General features: G+C 41.3%; 1 protein-coding gene across 11 annotated transcripts in view; it reads right to left on the bottom strand.

Moving 5' to 3' along the window:
• The window catches only part of MYO9A (myosin IXA), a 185,203-nt gene that overhangs the window by 118,799 nt on the left and 42,739 nt on the right, over nucleotides 1-23,665 (bottom strand). For all 11 annotated transcript variants that reach the window (XM_061557963.1, XM_061557970.1, XM_061557972.1 and 8 more), the window contains exon 2: nucleotides 16,940-17,897. In XM_061557963.1, coding sequence (XP_061413947.1) covers nucleotides 16,940-17,818 — 879 coding nt within the window. In that variant the 5' untranslated portion in view covers nucleotides 17,819-17,897. The remainder of the gene's footprint in view (nucleotides 1-16,939; nucleotides 17,898-23,665) is intronic.

The raw sequence follows: 23,665 nt of genomic DNA, 5'->3' as shown, positions 1-23,665 counted from the left end.
ATATGTGTGAGAAAGAAAAATACCGATGCAATTCTAAATGTAACTGCAGCCGCGCTTTGTAGCCGGGTTGCTGAGGTGCCCCCGTGTATTTTCTGATTCGTTTTAAAAGACGTTGCTTTAAAATTGGCCTCTGCAGTCACAGTCCAGCTGCACGTGGGATGTTTAAGGATCAAAATAATGTATTTATTGTCGCAATGCCTGTCTACTGTCAACCTCTAAACCTCTCTGCGATTACGCTTACTTGCAAATTCCATCCCGAGTCCCGCCCACTGGGTTGTACCCACCACAAACGTCTATAACCTTTAGTTGCAGCAGCTCTCTCGCTACATTTCCTCCTCAGCAGTCCGCCTGCTGTATTGTTTCACCTGAAGACGGTTGCTTGTGTTGCTATCGAAACGTCGAGATTTATTAGTTATTTTTTCTATCTACGTGACTTTACCAAAAGAACCAAAGAGTAGAAATGTAAGCCAAAGGAAATCTCGGCGTTATTTCGAACAACAATGAAAACGTGCCAAGAATATTCGTAATTAAGATTTACAGGAAATGTGAGCACGATTTTAAAATGTCATGAAACTGGAAACAACTTATAAAGTGAAGAAATTCATGAAGTTAATTTAATAATTAAGATAGCTTCCAATCCAAACCACTTCATGCTGTTCCGCCATGCATTATTCATAAGCTGCCTTTAGAGCGTTGTGCAGTCAGTCAAATGCACTATTACTGCATTGGTATCTGTGATGTTCTATAAAAAATATCTTATACACTTTGTACGATGTAAATGAGGCCGTGGGTTTACAGAAAAATCGACCTCTTGGCTATTTTCATCACCATCCATTTGATGTATATTGAATTTTTATGGCACCGTACGTAGCCAACCCTGCTAATCGGAGAAGAGGAGATAATCATCATGATTCAAGGCCCTTACCGATTAATAAGGGTAGTAACCTGGGAGTGGTGGGAAAATGTATCCGAAAACCCACACAAAGGTGTGGACTGTGCGCAAAACCTAGGGGGCATGAAAAACACCATCTACAGAATACCTGACGTCGTTTTTGATTACACTTCTACAGTATAAGCAACAAGAACAACCGCCGTTCGCCACGAAGTGACGGTGACATCACCACAGCGCTTGTGACAGGCCAGGTGCACATTGAGGCCACGTGAAGTGTCGAAGGCCCGCTTGCAGATCACCGGACACACTCAGGTGCCATTGTGACTGAGATGACTGGCAGTGGCAGATGCACCAGCTGTGCTCCCCACTGTGCTAACTTTCTGCGTTTTAGCTACCCGAAGCGACGCTCGTTGTTGTGAGCATCGCTCCTCTGTTCTCCGTTGTTGGTGGAGGTTGACTGCCTCCAACTCCCCAGCAGCGTTGTTCACGAACCTCCTTCACAGAGGCAGATCCTGACACTGCTGGTACCAGTCATCGGCAAGTCCAATAAACTCCACATCCTACTATACCACATCAGTCCATCTCTTCTGCAGCCTGTGCCGCGCCAACAGAAGCTGTTTGGGCATGCGGTGGCTGGGCATGCGGAGCAAGCAGTGATGGCAACAGTGGGATAAGAGTGATGGTTCCATGTTTCACTTGCCAGTGGTCACAGTGTATGATACATTCAACCTATAACCGAATCAGACAACAGGAGTCATCTAGAAGTGACCTACAATTTACCCTAGTATTCATGCTTATCTGTGCCTTTGTGCGAATAAGAGTAAAGTGAGGGGATAAGCAGAGAACATAATCTGCTCCCATATCAATACAGACAAGTGGAGTTTATCGTGTAGTTTGTGCAGCATTGGTAGTGGTTAGGGTCCTGTGTTAGATCGTGGTGACTAGTGTTAAAATAATGGTCATGCACATTTTTGTAACTTGGAAAGTATACCTGGTCTGAGCCTTCACAGGGTTGACTTTGCAAGGAGTTCATAGTGTTAACATGAGCACAGGGGAAACCAAGGCACATATGTGTGCTGTTTCCCATGAAACTATGTTTTGCGCTGGTGTGAATAGGTGCTTGCTAACAGCACTTGCATCACATGTTTTACACATATATATATGAGCACTGCTTTCTTCTGTTTCTTGGGACCTCATTAAAATATAGCAGGAAATACTGGTGATTTCAAATTACTTTTCCCTTAATAAATATGTAAATAAGGTAATGCACTACGTCATAAATATATCTTGCTTCAAAATAGTGTCATATATTAGGTACTGAATGTATCAATTTCACACATTTGTTTTACATTCATTTTGAACACAGTATGGTTATTCGTCATGTATGTTCTCTGTGGCGTCTGCCTAAGAGAACAAAGTAAAAATGAGAAATACAAATTCTTTTCAAGGTTCCACAAATATGGACCTATGTAAATACCATTAAACGTGTGTCATATTTTATTCGTTTGTTTTGTTACTTCTTCTCCTTGCACACAATACTCTCATATAACCACAAAAAGAGACGACCCTTTCAAAAATATTACAGGGCACTCAAATGTGTTGGCTTAATATTATAAATCCTGCTAAAACACAATACCCTCACTTCAACCAACCACATCCACCATTGTGCAATGCTTTTTTATTATGGTCCATATTCCTTCAAGCTAACATTTCATAGTCTCACTAAAGCAGTTTTTTTTCTACAGACGCCAAGCGTGGTTCATCACATATGCCATTTTATGTGAGTAGGTGGACTATTTACCCATGTGCTCACATACACTGTACTGGGATCGCTTAATCTTGTGCAGGCAGTCAGGGATCTTAACAGGCAATTTGCAGAAGGGGCACAAACAGATTAAAGCCCCCATGAAAAGCCGGCTTGCTTTATGATGACATTTCCATGACAAAATTTACGAGATCTTTCTGTGTATGTGATGTGTTTGCAGATGTCTACATCCGAATTTGCCTATGTCCCATGTTTTACACAATAGATACATCATGCCCGTCTCAGCATTCGCTTTGCTCCGATTACCCTGTCTAACAACTGTGAAATGCGTGTATAGCTGGATGCATTAAGCTCACGCGTTATTGCTTTTATTCAAGAACAATACGATTATCTCCTACATAGCCGAAACTGCCACTGTCCACATCTTGAATGTATAAAAATCCAAAATGTTTACAACTGCAATTTAGCCCGAGATATTTGGTTTCATGGCCAAACTCAGTTCATGAAAACAGTTTTGTGTATTTGTATAAAATCACAGCATGGCACCAATGTCCTTTGAAGCATTGTGGACAATAATGAACATCTGCCATCGGCTGTTGGGCTAGACAATGTTTATTGTGCGTGTGGCATCTGAATGTCATTCAACTAAAATACAACAATCGTCAATACAAAAAGAAAATTGTCAGATCATGCTTTGAGAAAGTTACATATTAACACAACCACATGAAAAGCTGTGCACCACTTCCTGTGGAGACGGCTTGTTGCAGGCACCGATGGGGTTTTTTGTGCGTGTGCTTTTTTGCTGGCTAAAAGATCACAAATGCCGTGGCCAAAAACGGCAGAGACTAAAGAAGCCCCCGCTCCCCCCCCCCCCATGGTTGGATATGTAGGGTGCAAAAGAAGTTTAACATACATACATGTTACATCCATGCGCACTGGGTTTATTGAAACAGGTCAACAATACAGAAACTAGAAGTGCATGCATCACTTTAGTTCAACATTAGTTTAACCACCTATTCCTTCCACTTACTAATTATGTCAGCTTTGTTAGCGCCCAAAGAGCAAAGAATTTTGAATTCCACAACGAGCCAAGACGCACGTAACACATCACATTGTGACACCTCAGGGCCTCCACTTGGCATAACTCATCTCCACTGTCTTCAACCGTGCACTTGGGTGATTTGCCATTAGTCAATTCGTTGAGTCACGCTCCGTTTCCACGACCACTTCAAATCGTGTCCAACTCATTCCTACCCTGGCCTGTGAAACACAACCGAGGGCACACCCAACCCATCCCATCCGCACCAACCCCTCCATCCATATATACCCGCCACCTCCATCTCCCTCCCTCCCGCGGCCTGGCGACAGACTCATTCGGGGTGCACCTTCACTGGGCAGGAATCTAGACACGACCGCTGGGGTTGGTGGTCAGCATGCAATGTTTTGTCAACTTTATTTTAAGCCATGTTGCATGTAAGTATAATTTAACCTAGACTAAGTTAAGTTAAATCTGCACATGCTGTATTTCTCACCATGTTTTAAACTTACATTGCTGGACGCTTGAGCGAGGCTTGTGATGTCACAGCGAGCACATGTCTCGGGTGCCATATTGACACAAACACGTGTGTTTGCTGTGTCTGTGTCACATAGGACTCCCGCAGGCTCTGGAGTTGATCCAGGTGAAGATATCTGCCACTCAATTACAAAGTGTGCTAACAGCATGGCTCCGACCCAACTCCATTGCCAATTCTTAGGCAGTGTTGGAAATGTTGCATCTCCAACATAGGGGCATGTGTTTCTCTAGAGGATAACCACTGATTATAATATCACCCCATTTAATGATCCCAGAGAGATAAAATGCCAAGTCAACCTCCAAAATGGGATTGGAACCCACAATCTGCTCATGAGTAAAAATACTCTAGACACAACAACAACTAGAACAAGCAAGAAAGAGTCCTTGTGGGAAGAATTCGGCCTTCAGCCCAGCTAGGACTTCACACAAGCAACACTCCTTCAATTGGGCTTGATAATGTTAATGACAAATCCATAATATTATTTATATTGTTTGGTCATTGATGCCAAACCTCACAATATCACATCCTCAACATGAGAACTTTGCTTTGGCTCAGGTAGGCATCTAGAACTATTGGCGTTCGTGTCCTCAACCAGCTAGCCAAATCGGTCAGAGATGTTTAAAAACAACAAATCCATTACATGCACAGTTCGGCATTTACAAACCTTGACATTCCTCCGAGATTAAATTACCCATTACAGTAGCTTGCCTCCACTGTGACAAATAACCGATAGATTTGGTCGGTTTGAACATGGCGAGATTTTCCACTAAGCATAAAAGTAAAGGACAATAAAACCACAGTTAGTAAGTTGGAAAGAAACAAATATGTTGTTGTCGCGACCAGTGCTACACAATGCAATTACATGATCCTAATGTAAATTTCCAGTGAAATACAATGTCACAAAATCAATCACTCAAGGTCGCCTGACACTTCCCATGACAGAGAAATGGCCAGATCGAGTGGTGCTTCAGTAAGGATGAGATCCAACGGCAGCTGCCAACTGGACGACTTCCGTGCCAAACGCAACTATTTTTAATGGTGAAGAAGACATTTTGGCTCCAAAATTGTCGAGTTGGCCAAGCTTATAAAACAATGTTTGTGCCATTTCTGGAATAACAATCCAAGACCACATTGACGGCTCAGACTTCAGGGACAATGTCTCATCAGGCTTAACCCCCATTATCAAAGCATTCTACCGTCGTGAGACAGAAGAGAATATCCTGATGAAAATTGTTTTTAAAGCATTGTTGCCTCACCCAAACTTTTCAGCTTTTGATCGAGTTTGCTTGTCAAATTAAATTTTTACGACACACGTTTCATTGAGGGAAATATACACTGAATTAAGATGTTCTCTTTAGGCACATTGGTGTACCGATTTATATTATGAAGTACGCAAAGAAGCGTGGACAGGTGCATGCTTGGAAAGACACTGGAGCGGAACATGGATTAGAGAACGTACGCAATTTAGAGACGTAAACTTTGACTGTTCTAAACAGTAAGTGATCTTAGACTGAACACGTTGATAGAGGGGATTGAGTGGCAGCTACAATGAAAGAACACTCGAAAGAGGGTGACCCATAGAGATGGAGCGATGAAATCAGCTCGTGTTGAGTGCTAGATGGATTGTTGAATTGCTATACCGGGAGAGATGATGACGGCAAAACAAAACAGGAGCATCTCCCCCCCCCCCCACCATTTTGTATCCCCATTGTTGAGTACACCGTGATCTTGATGTGTGGCTGGATATTCAAGAGACCCCTGAATATCGCGAGTTCATCGTTTGCAGTTTCGACCTATCGCGGGCAACCTCTTTGTATAGCAATTTAGCTATCGCAGGGGTTTGTTTTGGCCTAACGCGGGTATATTGTACCTGGAAGTACTGTATAATTTGCTGGTACCGTGGTGTGGGGCAGGCGGGGGACACGAGGCAGTCAGTCGCACCTCAACCTTTGCCGTGCAAGCATCTCGTGGACAAAGATACCCCGTATAGGCTTTACAGACTGTTGGAGCAAGTGCTGTTAGCGAGCACCTATGAAGGCCGGCACAGCACACAAGGGGGCGAGTGGTCGGCACCATGCTCGGCTGCCTTTGTCTCCCTAGTGGCGACATTTACACATCGTGCTAGGTACTCATTTGAAGCTGAGTCGACCGAGGGGAGCCCCAGGACTGATTCAGATAATCATCACTGGTGTTGGGCGTGACTGGGAATCGAATTCAGGTGGCCGGGTTCGTAGTGCAGTGTGCTAACCATAGCACTACCGCTCTCCACTCGCACACAAACACACACACTCGCTTTGGATCATCGTTAAGTACAGTATTTATTTAGGATTTATTGTGCTACGTATTGTGTAGGAATGTTTTTTTGTATAGGGTTTTTACATGTTTATTTAAATTATTAAGTTTATAGTTTATTTGATATACAGTACAGGACTTAGTTAAATTGTGATGCGCCTATTTTAGTGGCCATGTACCTAACCATATTATTTAGATAAGGCTTAAGTATTGAATATCGTGGATTTGGCTTTCGTGGCACATTCCAAAAAAGTAACACCCCACCCCCCCCGCGATATTCAAGGGTCTCTTGTATACACACTTTAAAATTCACACATTAATTTAATTTATTTGTGGGGAATGGGAAAGGAATGGAAATGCAGACAATATCACTCAATAGCGTAATCCTATGGCTGGCTTGCACTCTGGGGTATGGTTAAGCATAACATTTGAAAATAAGCACAACTGTATTTTGCCAGATTTCACAGCTGATCGAGTCCCACTTTGGAGTTATAGTTGGCAGCTATTATTGTCTTTGTTTAGTAATTTCATTTAATAACTTGAATATTTCTGAATTTTCTATGGACTATTATAAATATACACAATTTGCCTCCTTCACTAATGGTGCACAAGGGTTTTTTTTAAAGCACTTTACAGCAGACAGCAGGCTTTAACTATAACCTGCAGAACTTGTCAGGCAATTGTTGGCATTTAAACAACTCCAATAACATTGGCATGATGACAGCTGTTCTTACCACTAGGCTATCCAGCTACCAAGGCATGTGCCTATAACATGGTAATCAAAAGGATAGACAACATCCTGCCAAGTTGACATTCTGCATGCAACGTTTGCTCATTGCAGGATTGACGCATTTTGCGCAACCCTACACATATACCTGCAATTATACCGAACAACAAAAAACAAACAGAAAACCACCAAAGTGGTACAAATATTTTCAAATGCCTTTGGCAATTGAGCTGTCACATCGGTACAAATACATAAAGTAGCTTTGATGATATCAAGGATTAAAATGTTTTTTGGATGGTCCAAAGTGCACGCTGCTCTCTCTCTCACACACACACAGGTGTGTGCCCTCCTGTGCCCTGAAGGCTAAACTACCAAATGGAAACATCACACTAAAAACAAAGTTGCTAAGAATCTCCTGGAGGTATGCCATTTCAATGGATAATGAAGTATAAATAAGTATTCTGGAGGTTTTTTTCTTCTCAACAATTTGACAATTGTCATGCCATCAGAATACAGGCAAAACGCTAAACACTTTTTTTTTGGAAATAGCTCAAACAACATAGCCACATTTCAACCTTAGATTGATAGTTTCCCTTATTTTGATAACCATAAAATTCCTGGGTTACTACAAACACTAGACTGTGCGCTGCAGAAGAATGTTAGGTCCATACTTATCCAGTGGGAATGTTGGCCAGGCTGAGATTATAAAATGCACTACACAGGATGCCCTGCCTTTATTTCCAAGGGACAGCCAGTGAATATTGGCAGTGCTATCTCAGTCCTTGGACAGAGTGGACGCATTACTCCCCTAAACAATTCAATCATTTCAATTAATGATATTACGTGTACTGAAATTACATCTTGCATATAAGATCCTTTGCAATTCATTTTAATCACCATGCCATTTGTGTCCTTAATTAGGTCAAAATAACAATCCCACTAAAATAGGCTTTTGTATATCAAGTGGCTCAATGGTGTTGGAAATTCTCCCTTCCTATATCCTTTACATGGCATTTGTACGATGCCAGACTATGTGGCCTAAAAGCACCGACTTAATGGTCTACACTGAGCCAGAGGAAATCAGCTTAAATAAATGAGACAAGTTAATTTGATTAATGTCTTAATCTGGTGTATTACACTCTCATGTCTATCATCAGTGGTCAAATAGTGAGGACTACAGCTTTAAGGAGGTAATTTTTTACTGGGAAATGTACATCGTGATGCAACATTGAATTATGAATGGTCATAATCTGTCACCACTTGGTAGCTTATTCTATTTTTGTGATGTAAGGCAAAGGGGTGGGGGGGAGAGTGGTGGCACAATGGTCAACACACTGCAGTTGTAACTTCGCGACCTGAGATCAATTCCCAGCCACGACTCGCATGAGTGGTGATACCTGAACCAATTCTGGGCCCTCCTCTTCACTATTCAGAATAAAAATCTGCATTTATACTAAAGGAATCCAATGAGCTGTAAAGCTTTTTCACAGATTCCAGTAGGAGCTGATCAGAAAGTTACAACAACAAGCAATACAAAACACGACTGGAGTGTGAAGTATAGGAAATGTAAGAGAATGACTAAAATATATGTAAATGAAAACTACATATCTTTTATTTCACCAGGTAAAGCCCACTTAGATATCAGTTTATTTTTCAGAAGCAACCTAGCCACAACTGATAGCTCAACGAAGTGGCTTATTACGTGGAAATGAATAGCAGCCAAAACATTTAAATAATCACCGGCATGAAGAATTATTTTTATATATATACAAATTAGGAATACTAAGGACATATTCTACTTTTCACCAATGTTCACGCTATACTTCACATTTACTCTGTTAAGCTATCATTCAATTACTTTAATATGATTATTGTAATGCTCAAGGCAAGTATGTGTTATTACAATGATTGGAAGTGTTTCTTTTATGGTAAATATAATTCAATAGAGAACGTGCTAGTCCCACTGATACAAAGTAGCTTTAACATTCCATTGAAACACGTACAATATTGATGTATTTAATTATTCAGATCTTTTTTGTTTAAAATATGCTTTACTTCGTTTTCAAAATACACACACATTAACATGTGAACGTACTTCATGTCCCGTATGAAACAAAAAGGGAGCCAAAACCATTATTGTACGGGAGATCTGAATGCAATCAACGTGGAATTTTGGAGGTCACGACCAGCTGTTCTCCTCATTAGGGGCTCCCTGGGAAAAAAAATTGCGGCCAATGCAGTAACAAATTCCAGCCAGCCATCTGTGCAGTCTGACTTAGGGCCCTATTTATATCAGGAGGCTTTGTGGCATTCATATGCTATGACTGAGAGGCCAACAGCTGTCTTATGATGACAGTGTATGTTGGCAAGGAATAAGTCCAACATTTGTCACGTATAATTGTGTTGTTTTTCTGAATGATACATTTGTGAATTCCTCATTGTAAATCTAAAACAGCAAAATGAATTCATGAGGATCAAACACATATGTCCAATCTGACACGTCTAACGCTTCATTGATGCATTCATAAACCATCTGGAGCAAACATGATTGTTAATCATGTGGCAACATCTATTTTTATAACGAATGTGCAGGCTTTAGGATTATTACATTCAAATGTAGCTATTGATTTTTAAAAAATTCCAGCCATCACTATGGGGTACTGATAAGATCGAAATATACTTTTACATGGAAAAACACAGCACTGCCAAAGGACCATGAGGTCATTTACATTCGTCACATCCTCCTTGCTAGATTCTAGGCACGCCCGGAACTCCAGAGGAAATATCAGGATGCTGAACATTCCTCCTCTCTAAGAGAACAACACTCACTACACAGCCAACTCAAACATTATAATTGAATCAACCGTAAATAGAAACTGTCATTTAAAAAGTTATTTTTGTACCTACTTGCAAAAACTGATTCACATAAGTATGTCAATTACCAGTTAAGCATTTCAATACAATTATCAATCGTCCCATCCAAGAGCTTTAAACACAAATGATTGTTCCGAATTTATCAACACTTCAAACCAAACCTTTATTGGAATTAACAACAATGCCAATTATTTACCCAGAAATCCTCCCTGAGTGGCAAGACTATTTTTTAAAATGGCGTGTGAGTTGGGGATGTCAGTCAAATTAACGTAATGGGTATTTGGCATGTGGGAGGAAAATGGAATACCTGGAGACGACCCACGCAAGCGAGGGGCCAACAACTCGGCACTGTCATTCATGGCCGCACCTCAGCTACATGACGAACAACTGCTAAGCGCTGGTGGTATGTAAGAGGACTTAACCGGGTTCAAACCTGCTCAGCCTCTAAGTTCTAATGAGATTGAGCACGTTTAGGGCGATTTATTTGGAGGCATTATTCTTTTAAACATTATTTTGGAGCTCAATTTTATATAATATCAATGTACATGGAATGTTAGCATTTTATTTTAAATATTTTGAAAAATATAACCGTATATCCAGCTCGCATGAAAGAAGAGTTACAACTACAGTAAGCTCCTTGCAAGATCACAAGTGGTGATAAGCTCACCTCTCTTAACCCACCTGACCAGTATGGCCAGAGTTCTCTTGCAAGGGGCAGTTTCTGTCACTGCAATGACACGAGCACTATGCACGTGCCTGACCTTTTTACCTTGAGTGCTGTAACCGACTTAATTGCTCTATTTATAGAAGCAACATCAAATGAAGAATCCTCCACATCGTTTGGTACATAAATCATGGCCGAAATCTGTTCAAGCATTTCAAAATGTTTCAATTATATGAGTAATACACTGCAACACAGTTATTCTGGTCAGGGTGAGCCAAATGTTCAGCTGCTAAAGGCGAGAATGAAAAGATCATAAGTTAATCTTTTTTACAAGTATTCAAACCAATATTATTTAATGGGGGAAAAACTCAAACGACGACAATTTCCACAAATGTGGCAAACATGTATTAAACTGTCAAATGCCAAGAGATATAGTAGCTTCTCTGAAACATATGGAAATTATCTCTACGTTTTATATTCAGATTAAAGTAAATATTTAACTCCCTGAAAATTATTATCAGAATGAAACAACTAACTCTAACTTATATTTGTTTGCATGTTTATATGTATGCATGTTTAACTTATTTCGCACCCTACGTAGCCAACCAGGTGGGGGAATAATTATCGGTACAATTGTGGATATATATTTTCCTGATTTTTGTTTGGGACGAAATCAACTTGCATCAACTTTGTGTGAAGGTTGGCGACACACGGTGGGATACCTTCTCTGCACACCCCCCCCCCCACCCCCGTGAATGGGAACCGGTGGCTCTGCTCAGAGAGGCAGCGAGTTCTCCGTGTAGGCCCCCCTGTGCCCGGAGCTGCTCGTGCCCCCCCAGTCTACAGACCGGGGGGGCAGGGGGCGGGGGGGCGCTACGCATCTCACTGGTCAGCAGATTTCCTCCCCTCAACCCCCAAAGATTTTGATTTGCTGACGTCGAAATTCAATTCAAGAATCGATCAAATGTAGCCGCCTCTCGTGGCTAGGGTGGCCATGTGAACATATTACATACAACTTGTACAGATAGAAAAACATAGATCAATTCGATGCACATGACGTTAGGCATCCTTATTTATTGCATCTATATGTTGTTGCTAAGTGACGAATGTAATCAAATAGGGGGAGGAAAATAACATAACTTGTTTTTAGTACCTATCATATTTAGCACATAACTGTGGATGTCCTAAAAGAATGAACATATCGTATATGTACAAGGCGTGAGAGGAGGTTAAGCAATCGGAGACAAGGTCTCATTGTTTGAAACTTGAAATTCCAGTATGGGCCTCATCCAGTTGCTCTGTAAAATGTTTGCAGCCAAACTTCAACAATCACTCGTCACACTTGAAACTGTCAATTCCAGGTAATGGATTAACATTTTCGTCATTTATTTTTTGGCATCTTGGCTACACGTATATACTTCACACGTCTCACATTCCATTCCTTGAATTGTTAAGCGTTCAACAAGAGTGACTTCTACTCCGAGATCAGCAATGGGCATTTCTCTGATGGTTCTGAAGAATTCCTGAACTTCTGCATTATGAATGCAAAGCTTTAGCCTCAAGGTCACTTTAGAATAGGACAGTCAAATAGCCTTAGCAATCAGCATAAATGAGAGCCAATCGCTGAGTAATGTTGAAGGCTCAAAACCAAATTGTCATGAATTCTAAAAGCGACATTAAACACCACATGATATGAGATGTACAAATACGGCGCTGAGATTGTTTTACTTCAATATATTATTTGTACGTGCATATTGGAATTCATAAAAAGACATTCCCAATACATCTTTAAATTCAACTTCAGTTAGTTCATTCATGAAACTCCAAGTGACCAACTGATCAATAAGAACATGGCAGTGGTAGAATTTCAACATTCCTATGGCAAGGGCAAAAGTATCTTTTGGACAACCGCTGTTGACTCTTTAACAGACTGTTTGGGCAAGTGCTGTTCGCGAGCACCTATAAAGGCCGGCAATGACCGGCACGGCCTTTATAGAGGTGGGTGGCCAACATCACGCCCGGCTGCTTTGTCTCCCCAGTGGTGATGTTTACACGCCACACGAGGTACTCATGGGTGGCTGAGTCGACCGAGGGGGGCCTCAGGACCACACTCCGTGTGTGTTGAGAGTGATGAGCTTCTTCACAACCACAGCATAACGTGGCCACTCTGCACAAATACGGTTACACAGTGCCGTAATCAGCCAAATGAAGGGGGTTACCTGTGTTTTTCAGCCACAATCTGGTGAGCCGGACACACTCAACTTGAGAGTCTGGATGATTGCATTCACAACACCTGACATGCAATGTGAAACTGCAAGAACAGTACTCCTGCCTTCCTTGTTAGTTGTGCCTAACAAGGAAACATTCACGTAGAAAATCTACATAACACTAAAAACCACGAATGCGTAATTTATGGAAGGGAATTTTTTTTCGGTGCGACAGGTTATCGCTTTCCCGCTTCATAAGATGCTCTTCAACATTGATTTGTGGTCTTGTCACTTGGAATTTAACGAGAATACAATTTATCTCGTTCCCATTTTAACGGACCCAGTAATGACAACAGTTCACTGGAAAAAACACAACCTCGTTCCGTACTGGCAGGCAACCAAACCCACAAGTAAACACGCGAGGCATTGCTGGCCCAGGCCCGCGAATGGATCATGAGACGTCGTTCCTCTACATTTTGGTAACTAATTTAACATTTTCTCACCCGTACACATAGGTGTGATAGATTACGTTTCAACTTTTAAACTTAACAGAAAAAGTCAAATTGCAATCGTTAACACTGTATATATATATAGCTCACGTGCATGTGCGATGTGTAAATATAAGTCAGGATTAATTATTATGTTTCATATACATACATGATATATTATACGTAATAAGGTTAATTATTTACATGTGTTCTTACTTAACCTTGCGGAGAAATGCTATGAGCAAGCATCTGTTGAAGTTTCACCTTCGGTAAAGTCATTTAGCAGCAGACTGTTAAATTATTTGAAAACCAATTACCTTATCTGCATTGCGCAATGGATATAACGTCGAGAAACATTGTGTCATCAGATGTTCATCACGATTGGGGGCTATTTGCTTTACATATTTAATCCACTTCACGTTGAATTATATCAAGAAAATTTGCATCGGCATGGAAGTGTCTCGAATATCAAGTGAGGAAGTGTCAATTATAAAGAGTCCGTACATCACAAATGTCCATCCCCAGCTAATTAGTGCAATAGTTAAGGGGAAAGTGATGTATTTCCCTGCATTCCAATACACTTTGTGTAAGTACGTTCCAGTTAAAAAGACTGTTACAACACAATTGATGATAGCCTGGTCTAGAATGCTTCCTCAACCTGTCTTCTCATTGGCCAATAATCAAGTTGATAAATGTGAAGATGTGATTCTAGATTTGAAGCTTTCGTGACTGCAAGGATTCATACTCTTAGTTCTTTCGGTCAAGTCACGTAGGTAAAAAATGAAATTAAAATTAATAAAAAGTGATTAATAAAAATAAAACAATAAAAATAACGACGTTTCGGAGGCAACACAAGTCTCCGTCATCAGGTGGAACCGTCACAGCCAGATTTGCTGCATCAAGTGACAGCCAGATTTGCTGCATCAAGTGATGCAGCAAATCTGGCTGTGATGGTCCCACCTGATGACGGAGACTTGTGTTGCCTCCGAAACGTCGTGATTTTTATTGTTTTATTTTTATTAATTTTAATTTCATTTTTTACCTACGTGACTTTACCGAAAGAACTAAGAGTGTAAAGATGTGCTTTTCTCGTCGTTTACCGATTTGATCATAGTTGGCATTAGCCGAGCTAATGGGCCCCCCACAGTGTAGAGATGTTGGGGACGACTCCACGTGTACGGTTTCCAAAGGCAGATATTTCCAGCAGTGAGCTTTGGTAACTTTACTGTATTGATGGGTGTTGATCAGGACAAAACTGGTCCACAGCTGTCTCTCAGTCAAAAGTCACATTTCCTCACGTAAATTTTGATGGTGACCTCCAGGTACCAAAACACGTTCCTTCGGAGTGGGCAGGTAGGAACTTGGTTGGACAGCGCATTCGTGCACGAGAGAAAGTTCGCGATCACGTGACACACTTCAACCAATCCGGGAGCGTACATGTTTGGGAGGGGCTATGCACTGACAGACAAATAATCCCTGGTGGGCAGTGTGGAACTGTTGTTCCTACCTGTATAAGTTATGCATACATCTGCAAAGGCTGTATGCTGCTATTTACACATCTTTACATGCCGTTTGAAAAACATATTTCTTCGTTGCACAGTTAATTCAAGACACAGATATTGCAGCAAATCCTTTAAGCAATTATTTTTTTGCCTGCAAGTTTTGAGCAGCCCCTTTGATCACTTTGGCTGGTATTCTATAGCATTTCAGACAGACAGAAAAAGTTGATGCATTTAACCTTAGTTGGAAAGCGTAACAAAAAAAACCAGAAACGCAATTATACTTTTTCCATGGCTCCAGGTTACGGTATCAAGAAGCATTTGATTAATATAACCTTACATTGTTCATATGTCCAATGCATTGTTTAATTAATAGAAAAAAAACACTGACTGACATGTGGGAAAAATGCAGTGTATTTTTCAAACCTTGCAAGCTCTTACCGCACGTCACTTGCTGACTTTTGGATATTCAGTGAAATATTTAAGAAGAAAAAAACATAATTTTGACAGATAAGGATGTGATAAAATGACAGGCAGTAAAATAATGCTCCGTGTAGGGTTTGGGTGAAGGTGAAGATAATGATCAGGACTAGAGCTCTGCAAGAAACACATCCCTTGGCTGATGACAGAGGCAAGGCCACTTGACATTTGCTCTTTGCAGAAAAAGTTGTTTTATGGCCACGCTTTTTTCTCTCACATTTATTAAGACGCAAATCTTGGAGTGCAAAGTTTGTTAAAGGCATCTTTTTTGGCAAATGCGACTTTAAAAGTGTCCATTGTGTTCTGCAACCAAGACTTCAAGGTCACTCATCCTCGAAGAAAAATGAATCAGAAACGTGGACATGACAAGCAAAATGGAATGAAAGCTGAAGAATACACAAAGAAGAATGGTGAGGTAGATGATTGAATTACACTAAGCTATTACAATAGGAATTCAGAGTAGAGATCACGAGTTAAATACATCACATCCACTGTTAAGAAAAGTAAGTGGGCTTGAGCAAGAAACGTTTCAGGAAGGGATGATGGAGGGGACGGGACGGGATCGTGACGGACTTCACTCAGGAGGCCTTCATCCAGCGGTGAATGAATGATGATGATAATGATAAATGAGCCAAGATTGAGTTATCATTGATACGTTTTACTTAAAGGCACTAGTGGGAACTCAAAGCAGGTTTCAGTCGGCGCAGTGGCAGAGCCCGTTCCTCTGATTTACTATCTCAGACCACAGCCTCCAAAACCCCAAGATGAATGGGGGGGAGGAAGGGCGGGGCTTAATTACATCAGCAGATTCTGTGGTTACAAATGTTGGTTGGGATTTATTGTCATAATGACAAAAACAGAGTAGCACATTTCCTAAATTACTGTAAAGTGGCAAGTTTGGATTTAAGTGTGGACGTTTTTGGATAACCTTCGAACAAAGACGACCACTGCATTGCGCGATTTCAGATGCGCTTCTCCGGCCGTCTGGAATGCTCTCCTTCCAATATCAGGAAGCCACTGGAGCTATGCACTTTTAATTCTAGATTGAAAACTAATTTCTTAAGAACTGCATTTTATGTTGTTTGTTGTCCTTCCCCCGCACCTCCATAACCTTGACAAACTGTTGGGGCAAGTGCTGTTAGCGTATAGCACCTATGAAGGCCAGCATGGCACACGAAGGGGGTGGGTGGCTAGCACCACGCAAGGCCGCCTTTGTCTCCCTCATGGAAATATTTTAAAAACCGCACCACAATACTCATTTGAGCCTGAGCCGACCTAGGGGAGGCCCAAGAACAGTTCAGATAATCATCACTGGTGTTGGCCTTGAGCGGGAATCGAACTCGGGAAGCCGGGTTCATAGCGCAGTGCGCTAACCTCTACACTACCGCGACCCATATATACAAATACATACATACAAACCATACGTGCAATTTGCATAAATTGGTGCTCCATAATCTCCAAAGAGCTTGTGACTTACCTCAAGCACAGGTCCTGCTCCGAGGATGGTCTGCTCCACACCGCTGGCGTATCCTTTCTGGCTGAGCGCCGTGAGGTGGTGGATGAGGAAGTTGGTGCTCTGCGTTTTTCCGGAGCCGCTCTCGCCCGAGATGACGATGCACTGGTTGGTTTTCTGGCGCAGCATCGCGTGGTAGGTCGTGTCGGCCACGGCGAAGATGTGCGGCTCCTGCTTACCCAACTCGTGGTTGTCGTAGAGCTGTACGTATTTCGGGTTGTAGATCGGCAGAAACTTGAAGGGGTTCACCGCGATGAGAATGGTGCCGACGTACGTGTAGATTTTCTCCTGCTTGAAGCGCACGCGCAGGTTGTCGAGCAGTGTGCGCTCGTTGAGGTCTGGCAGGCGGCACAGGTCGTCGTAGTCCTGCTGCAGGGGCTGCGGCAGAAACCCGCGCTCCACCATGCGCCGCCGCTCCTCCGTCACCTTCATCCACGAGTCCAGGGGACCCTCGTAACGGATGGAGCCATCCATGTTCTTTTCGCGCAGCAGGAAGCGGTAGTCCTCGCGCGACTTCATCGGCTGACACTGCTCGTCCAGCGCCCTGCGCGGCCACAGCAGCATGCGCTGCGCGGGGCAGTCCGTGGGATTCAGGATCCATTCCTCGCCGCCCGACTCCTTCACCTCAGCCAGGACGTAGCAGGTTCCCCGCTCCAAGTGCAGCTTCTCGATTAGAGTTTGGATCACCTCGGCCGCCGTGGTCCCACGCTGCGCCAGCACGGGGCAGTAGATGGTGTCTTCTGAGATGACGCCAGGGTAGATTCGTAGGGTGCATTCCTCTCGCTCCAGTCTATTAATCCTGTTTCCTCCAATGCCCCCTCCGGAGTCATACGTAATACTCATGGTCACCTCTTGCGTCGTGCTACCACTGCCCCTCTTCTTTTCTCCAGCACATCAGCTTCTGATTATTGTTTTCCCAAACCTAAAGTATAGAAAGACAAAAAAGTTAAGGAATGATGAGCACCATTACCGGTCAAATATTATAGGATGTGTATCTACCCAAATGTTTTAAAACTATTTTCTTACAATGGCAAACCACGTGACAATATAAACCATTAATTGAGTACAATACATATATAACAACATCATTAAAAAACACAATAAACGCATAAGCTGCAACAGGAAATACACTGACAATTGTGTACAACACGCTTTGGTATTCAACGTGCTGGTTTGCTGATAAACAAATATAAATTGACACATTTGCAAACGTAGAAACTTTATTTGTTTGGCTTTGTTGGGTGGTGGATGAGTATAGCTTTAATTGACCTTGTACCTTCATGATCCGATCCAAAAGAAACCAATTATGAATCATATCGGTCACGAGAGTTTACATATAGACAAAACATTGCAATATATTTCTTGTCATTTTAAGAGCTATTTGTCAATTTTGATATTTATGGCCAAATAATATTTACGCAACAAAAGAGAATACTGCTTCACCAGTTAAAGAGGGTTAACACGATGAAAAAACACAGCCACATTAGCCTCCCTTAAGTGACATCACAGGTGTGTAAGGATTTTTCGGGCAATATACTGTAACTCGCTAGGTTGAACTTTCAAAGTTGACATGAACGTTAAGTGAATTGACAGCCAATAAAGGTTTGGGTGGAGCAAAGGGGGGCACAGAGCCCAAGGGGTCTGCAGTAATCGTCATGCATCACGTGACCTGAACGTTAAGTTCCACCGTGGCGATGGTGTGAACATTATACTTAACGCAGGCTAAAAAAGTCCACTGTGTGTGTGCCCACCCTTAGCCTTGTTGCAATACGACGTCTGCTAATAGAAGGGATTGCACAGCTTGAGCCCCCCTTTCATCAATGTCGGGCACCCCCCTTCAGCTGCCAACGCAGCATTCCAAATAGAAAAAAATGAACCAGCTGTGACGAAACGCTCTGTAAACAATCATGAACTTTTCTTCTCGGACATTTTAGTTCATGACATATGATCACAATGAATTACATTTTAGTCCAACAAGTGTACAAACACTCATTGTATGCCCGATATAAACGTTATACGCAAGCGTGAAAACACGCGTGTATAAATGGAGGGTTGGTTTTTAATTCACAAACTGTGACACGACTGCCAAATTAACACTCGCTTACGGATTACGATATTGAATATATTTTGTTCAGAAATGGGATTCATGATATTCACATTGGCTGTTTCCTACAACATGCGTAGATATACAGTAGTAATTCAATAGCTGCTACGGTTAGCTGAATAATATCACTGTAGGCATAAAGCTGATTATGATGAACAATCACATGAAAGGTATTTTTACAGAAATCCTGTTTTCTGAATAACTGCTTGGTTGTTATTTTCAGTGGACACGTGTGTTATTTGTACTGTCATATTTCTCATTTTTGGTATAACTATGTTTTAGCTTTGATTACAACAGTTAGGGAAATGTTTGCAATTTTTTGTTATTTCTTCAAAGTAAACATTACGTGGAAAATTTTGAGTAAAAAAAAAAGTGTGATATGCGGGAGAAATGTGTTTCGCCAAAAGAATGGATGCAATCGGCAAAGCTGCATTGGTAAGCAGGCCGTGTGTGCAGCGGGGAGTGGGACTTGCAGTACATGCATGCATTTGTAAAGGACATTAACAATTTATGTTGAGGTTATTACATTTTTATATCCTGCGTTTTACTGGATCATTTTATTTTTATTAAGAAGCGATGCAAGAGTAAATTCAAATAAAATACCGAAATAAAAATGTAGGATTGATAATGTCTTCTTTGGTTTGGCCACGTAATGATCTGAATCATAGCATTGGCTGCAAAAACCTGTGTTAAAAAAAAAAATGTTCAAAGTTTATTTATTATGCGGATGCCACCGTTAAAGCCAACTGCTATTTTATAGATCCTCTGCAATATGCTTTCATAGCAACCATGCAAGGATACGTTGAAAAGCAAACAAGCTGGAAATATTATTACGTAAATTAAGGTACGATGAACATAACTCTTCACCCATCTTATTTATAAATGAAATGCTTCCCATAGCAATGAGTCCCATGACAACAATGCGCAGTGTGCTATTCTTGCCCAGTGTCGTGGGATCTTAAACTTCTTGAAGAGAGCAGACAATGCACTTCTTATGCTGTGCTTTGACACTTTTCCGAAAAGGTCAAGTTCAGGCCCAAACTGTGAACTTTGGGGACCCATTGACCACTCAGTCTTGCCACAGTAGCAATAACAAAGCCACATTCAATGCACGTGTTAAGCACTCGCTGCATTATATTTTATAGACATTTTCATTGGAACTATTTCTTAAACTCTGGTAAAAAAAAGTGGCGTAAATCAAACAAAACAGTCACATTTCACTAAAGACAAACATTTGGAAATAATGCACTTTAGTTTATTTACGGAAGCAGACTGGTAACATGTGTGTGTGTGTTTTTGTGTCAGCTTAACGGTAACCATGAAAAATAGCTACAAGCACTCGCTAGAAACCATCCAGTGAAACACCCAAACTCAGTCGTAGGTTAAAGCTGTCTAACACAAGGTTTTGATGCAATATAAAAAGAAAATGTATTTTTTATGTATGGCAATGTGTTGTTAAAAGACACCGCAACACTCTGGCCAATTTCGGATTAAAGTTTACCATGAACAACATTGAGACATTTGCACGGAATAATCGAAAAACCTTTCAATGTTATTTTTGAACAAAAGTTATTTAATTGCTACTTGCAGGCATGTGGATGACAAGCCTGTTTTCATTGTAAGTGGCAAGTCGAAATTCTGAGACTCCTGCTATTTAAATGTTTTCTGGACAATGTGCCCCTGTGTCAAGCTGCCACAAAGATGTTTCAAATCAAAACGCCGAGCTTCAGTGTTTTCCTAATGTTTAACACGGAACTGTTATCGGTGATGCATTTGATGATATCACTGAGTGGCCTGTGGCGGGAAGCCACAGTGCTGTAAAGGCCGACACAGTGCATGCTTTGTCCAGCATAATGGGGTTTGATTCCTCACCGTGAAAGTTTAAACCCTTTAGTCGCTTCCATCATTGTCGCTGTCTGACTGCTAGTAAAACGTTAAAGGAAAGACTGAGCAATCCCATTCTTCAAATCCACCTGAGCATCACGGTTAAACCATAGACATCCCTCAAGCACACAGGCATCTCTGAAAAATACTGGAAATCTATTAAAAAGAGCCTCATAGCTCATCGGATTTTTCCAAGATAAATCAAGATTCTGATTCAGGCCCTCTACTTGCAGGCACGCATACATTACGGCAATGTGCAAGCTTTCTATAGGTTGTGTGCAAAAAAATATGGAGCACTGTACGACGTTTCACACACGTAAGCAAGCATACTTAGTAGGAGGTGGCTCCTTGTGTAAGGCTGTGGTGGTATTCTCCATAACGTCTTCCTGGGAGGAAATGAAGGGCTGCGCCCGGGGGGGTCATGAACGTGGCCAAGCTGTAGCAACAGCCAACCACCTCGGGCTGTATTTGTGTTTAAGAGACATTGTTTACGTAAGCGCAGGCCTTGCAGCCCATTTAGCCTTTGGAGCTGTGCTGTAACACATTCGCTGAATAAACTCTGGCGCGTTTTGCATACACCCATGGCACGTGTTGTGTGTTTCAAGAGCAGTAAATAAATCCTCCACAAGCTAAGATACCTCCCAAACATTTCAGTCCGCAGTATTTGTACATTAGCATCTCTATACATTTTATATCCTGCTCAAGCTGCAGTTCCACGAAGAATTTGACTAATTTAGTGTCTGCATAATTTAAAATAACCCAACGCATTGCTCTTAATGGATATTAACCTGTATTTAATGGCTCCAAATGTTTCATTAAATTCAATACAGCTTATTAAGGTTATGGTATCGCATTCATGAAATTAATATACTTTTTAGGTTAATATATGGCTTAAGTACCATGTGTTTAATCGTCCTGGTTTCTACCTTGAGCACATGACAGTAATACAAACGTATCACATTTTCAGACCTGGGCAAAGTAATGTCCACGCTGCACTAATCGCCTACAGTGGAGATAAATATATCATTTGTAAAATAGAGTTATATATCAAAATATTCCCACTACAGCATATCAGTACATGTTAATTATAACTTTTATATGTAAATAAAAGGTTATTTAAAATGTATATTAAAACAATTAGAATGTACAGTTATTTTCAATCCCCCTACTGGGTCGAACTTTAAGTGGAGACGGGGCCTAATCCAAACGCAAAATCAAAGTTGACTTTTATTATAAACAAAGTGCATATTTTAAAAGTCATATAAATTATAGTCCATTTAATTGCAGTAATTTCGATAAATATTTTTTCAAGAAAATGAAACATCTCTTGTGACCGACCGCGAGTTCCAATGGTCGCCAAGAAAGAAAACCTCAATAGTTGAATCTATGGAATCGATACAGTACAGCGAGCACAGCACGCTGAGCACTCGTGGGACCAGCTGTCAACTGTGCACGGTGGTGTTTACACTGGCCTGCTGCACCACATGCTTTTACTCCCAGTGAGCTGTCAAGCCCCAGCGGCCCAAGGAGCCACGTAACGTTTGCCATCCACGGGGCCCTCTAACTCATGTGCAGAGTAATTTGTACTTTTTGGTGAAAAGCTACAGTGCTATCAATTTGGTCGGCCAGCGTATATCGCTGGAATCATTTAAGTAGTTATACGTTTAATGCCAAGATTTGTCTGGTAACAAAATATAGCGTAACTCTTCCTATCCGTCATGATTTAATCCACAAATCCTATTAGACATGGGCTGTGGGGTAGCCACAGTTTCTCATTATCTAAAGAGCCAAGAATTATATTTGTGATGGATTACAAAAAACATCAACTTTGACGACAAAAGTGGTTGTGATTGTATTTTCCATGCGTATTACAGAGCGTGCTATACATTTTAGGGTCTTTAGTAAAGTGCATTCTGTGAGTGATGTTAATCATACAGCATTACCCCAGACTTTAAAACAATTGAAATAAAGGAGCATGAGATAGCCCAGGTTCATGATATAGCTCAGTTCCAATGTGCTGTCCATATGGAGATTTCAGTAAATGGCAGAACATTTCTGTGCAATTTCCCACGACCCCGTAAGTGTCGCATTTACTGGGCAGTCCGTGATAAAAACCCAGCGCTTTGAATGGAAAGAGGGTGCACTTTATTGTGACATCACACCCATAACACAAATCTAACGTCTTCTGCATTCATAATAAAAAAAATACAATTACATTGTACGTTAAAACTGTACAACCAACACCATTACCACTTAAGCACTAAAAATGTAACTCAAAAACATAATATGAACGTGAGTAACGTATGATTAATTAATTGAATAGCAACTCATAGAAATTCAATTCCAAGAGATTTTGCCATTCAATTGCTTTGTCAGTCTTGGTGAATTGCAGATACACTGCCTTCAAACGTATATATGGGGCAGTGCGAATTTCTGTGTTCCATGATTTGGTGTTCGTAGCTAGTCACACACAGGAGTCTTAAACAGTATTCTCCATTTCTGCATTAGGTATCTGCATCTTCTACGGTTTGTGCAGATTCGGTTAAGTGCTGTCCATTGTGTGGAGTATGGAAGCCTGGAAATGCATATATCTCAATCACTGAGGGTGCCAGGTCTACTGCCTGGTTTGCCCACAAAGACACCCATCCTTTAGTTTATCACCATATTGCAGATCAGCCGCAGCATTTGGATACATGGCAGGC

Source organism: Lethenteron reissneri, chromosome 24, assembly GCF_015708825.2.
Source record: "Lethenteron reissneri isolate LAM-NWPU_2019-01 chromosome 24, ASM1570882v1, whole genome shotgun sequence".
In the NCBI taxonomy this organism is placed as follows: domain Eukaryota; kingdom Metazoa; phylum Chordata; class Hyperoartia; order Petromyzontiformes; family Petromyzontidae; genus Lethenteron; species Lethenteron reissneri.
Note: the sequence above shows the minus strand (reverse complement) of the source record. Positions and strands in the feature narration are given on the sequence as shown.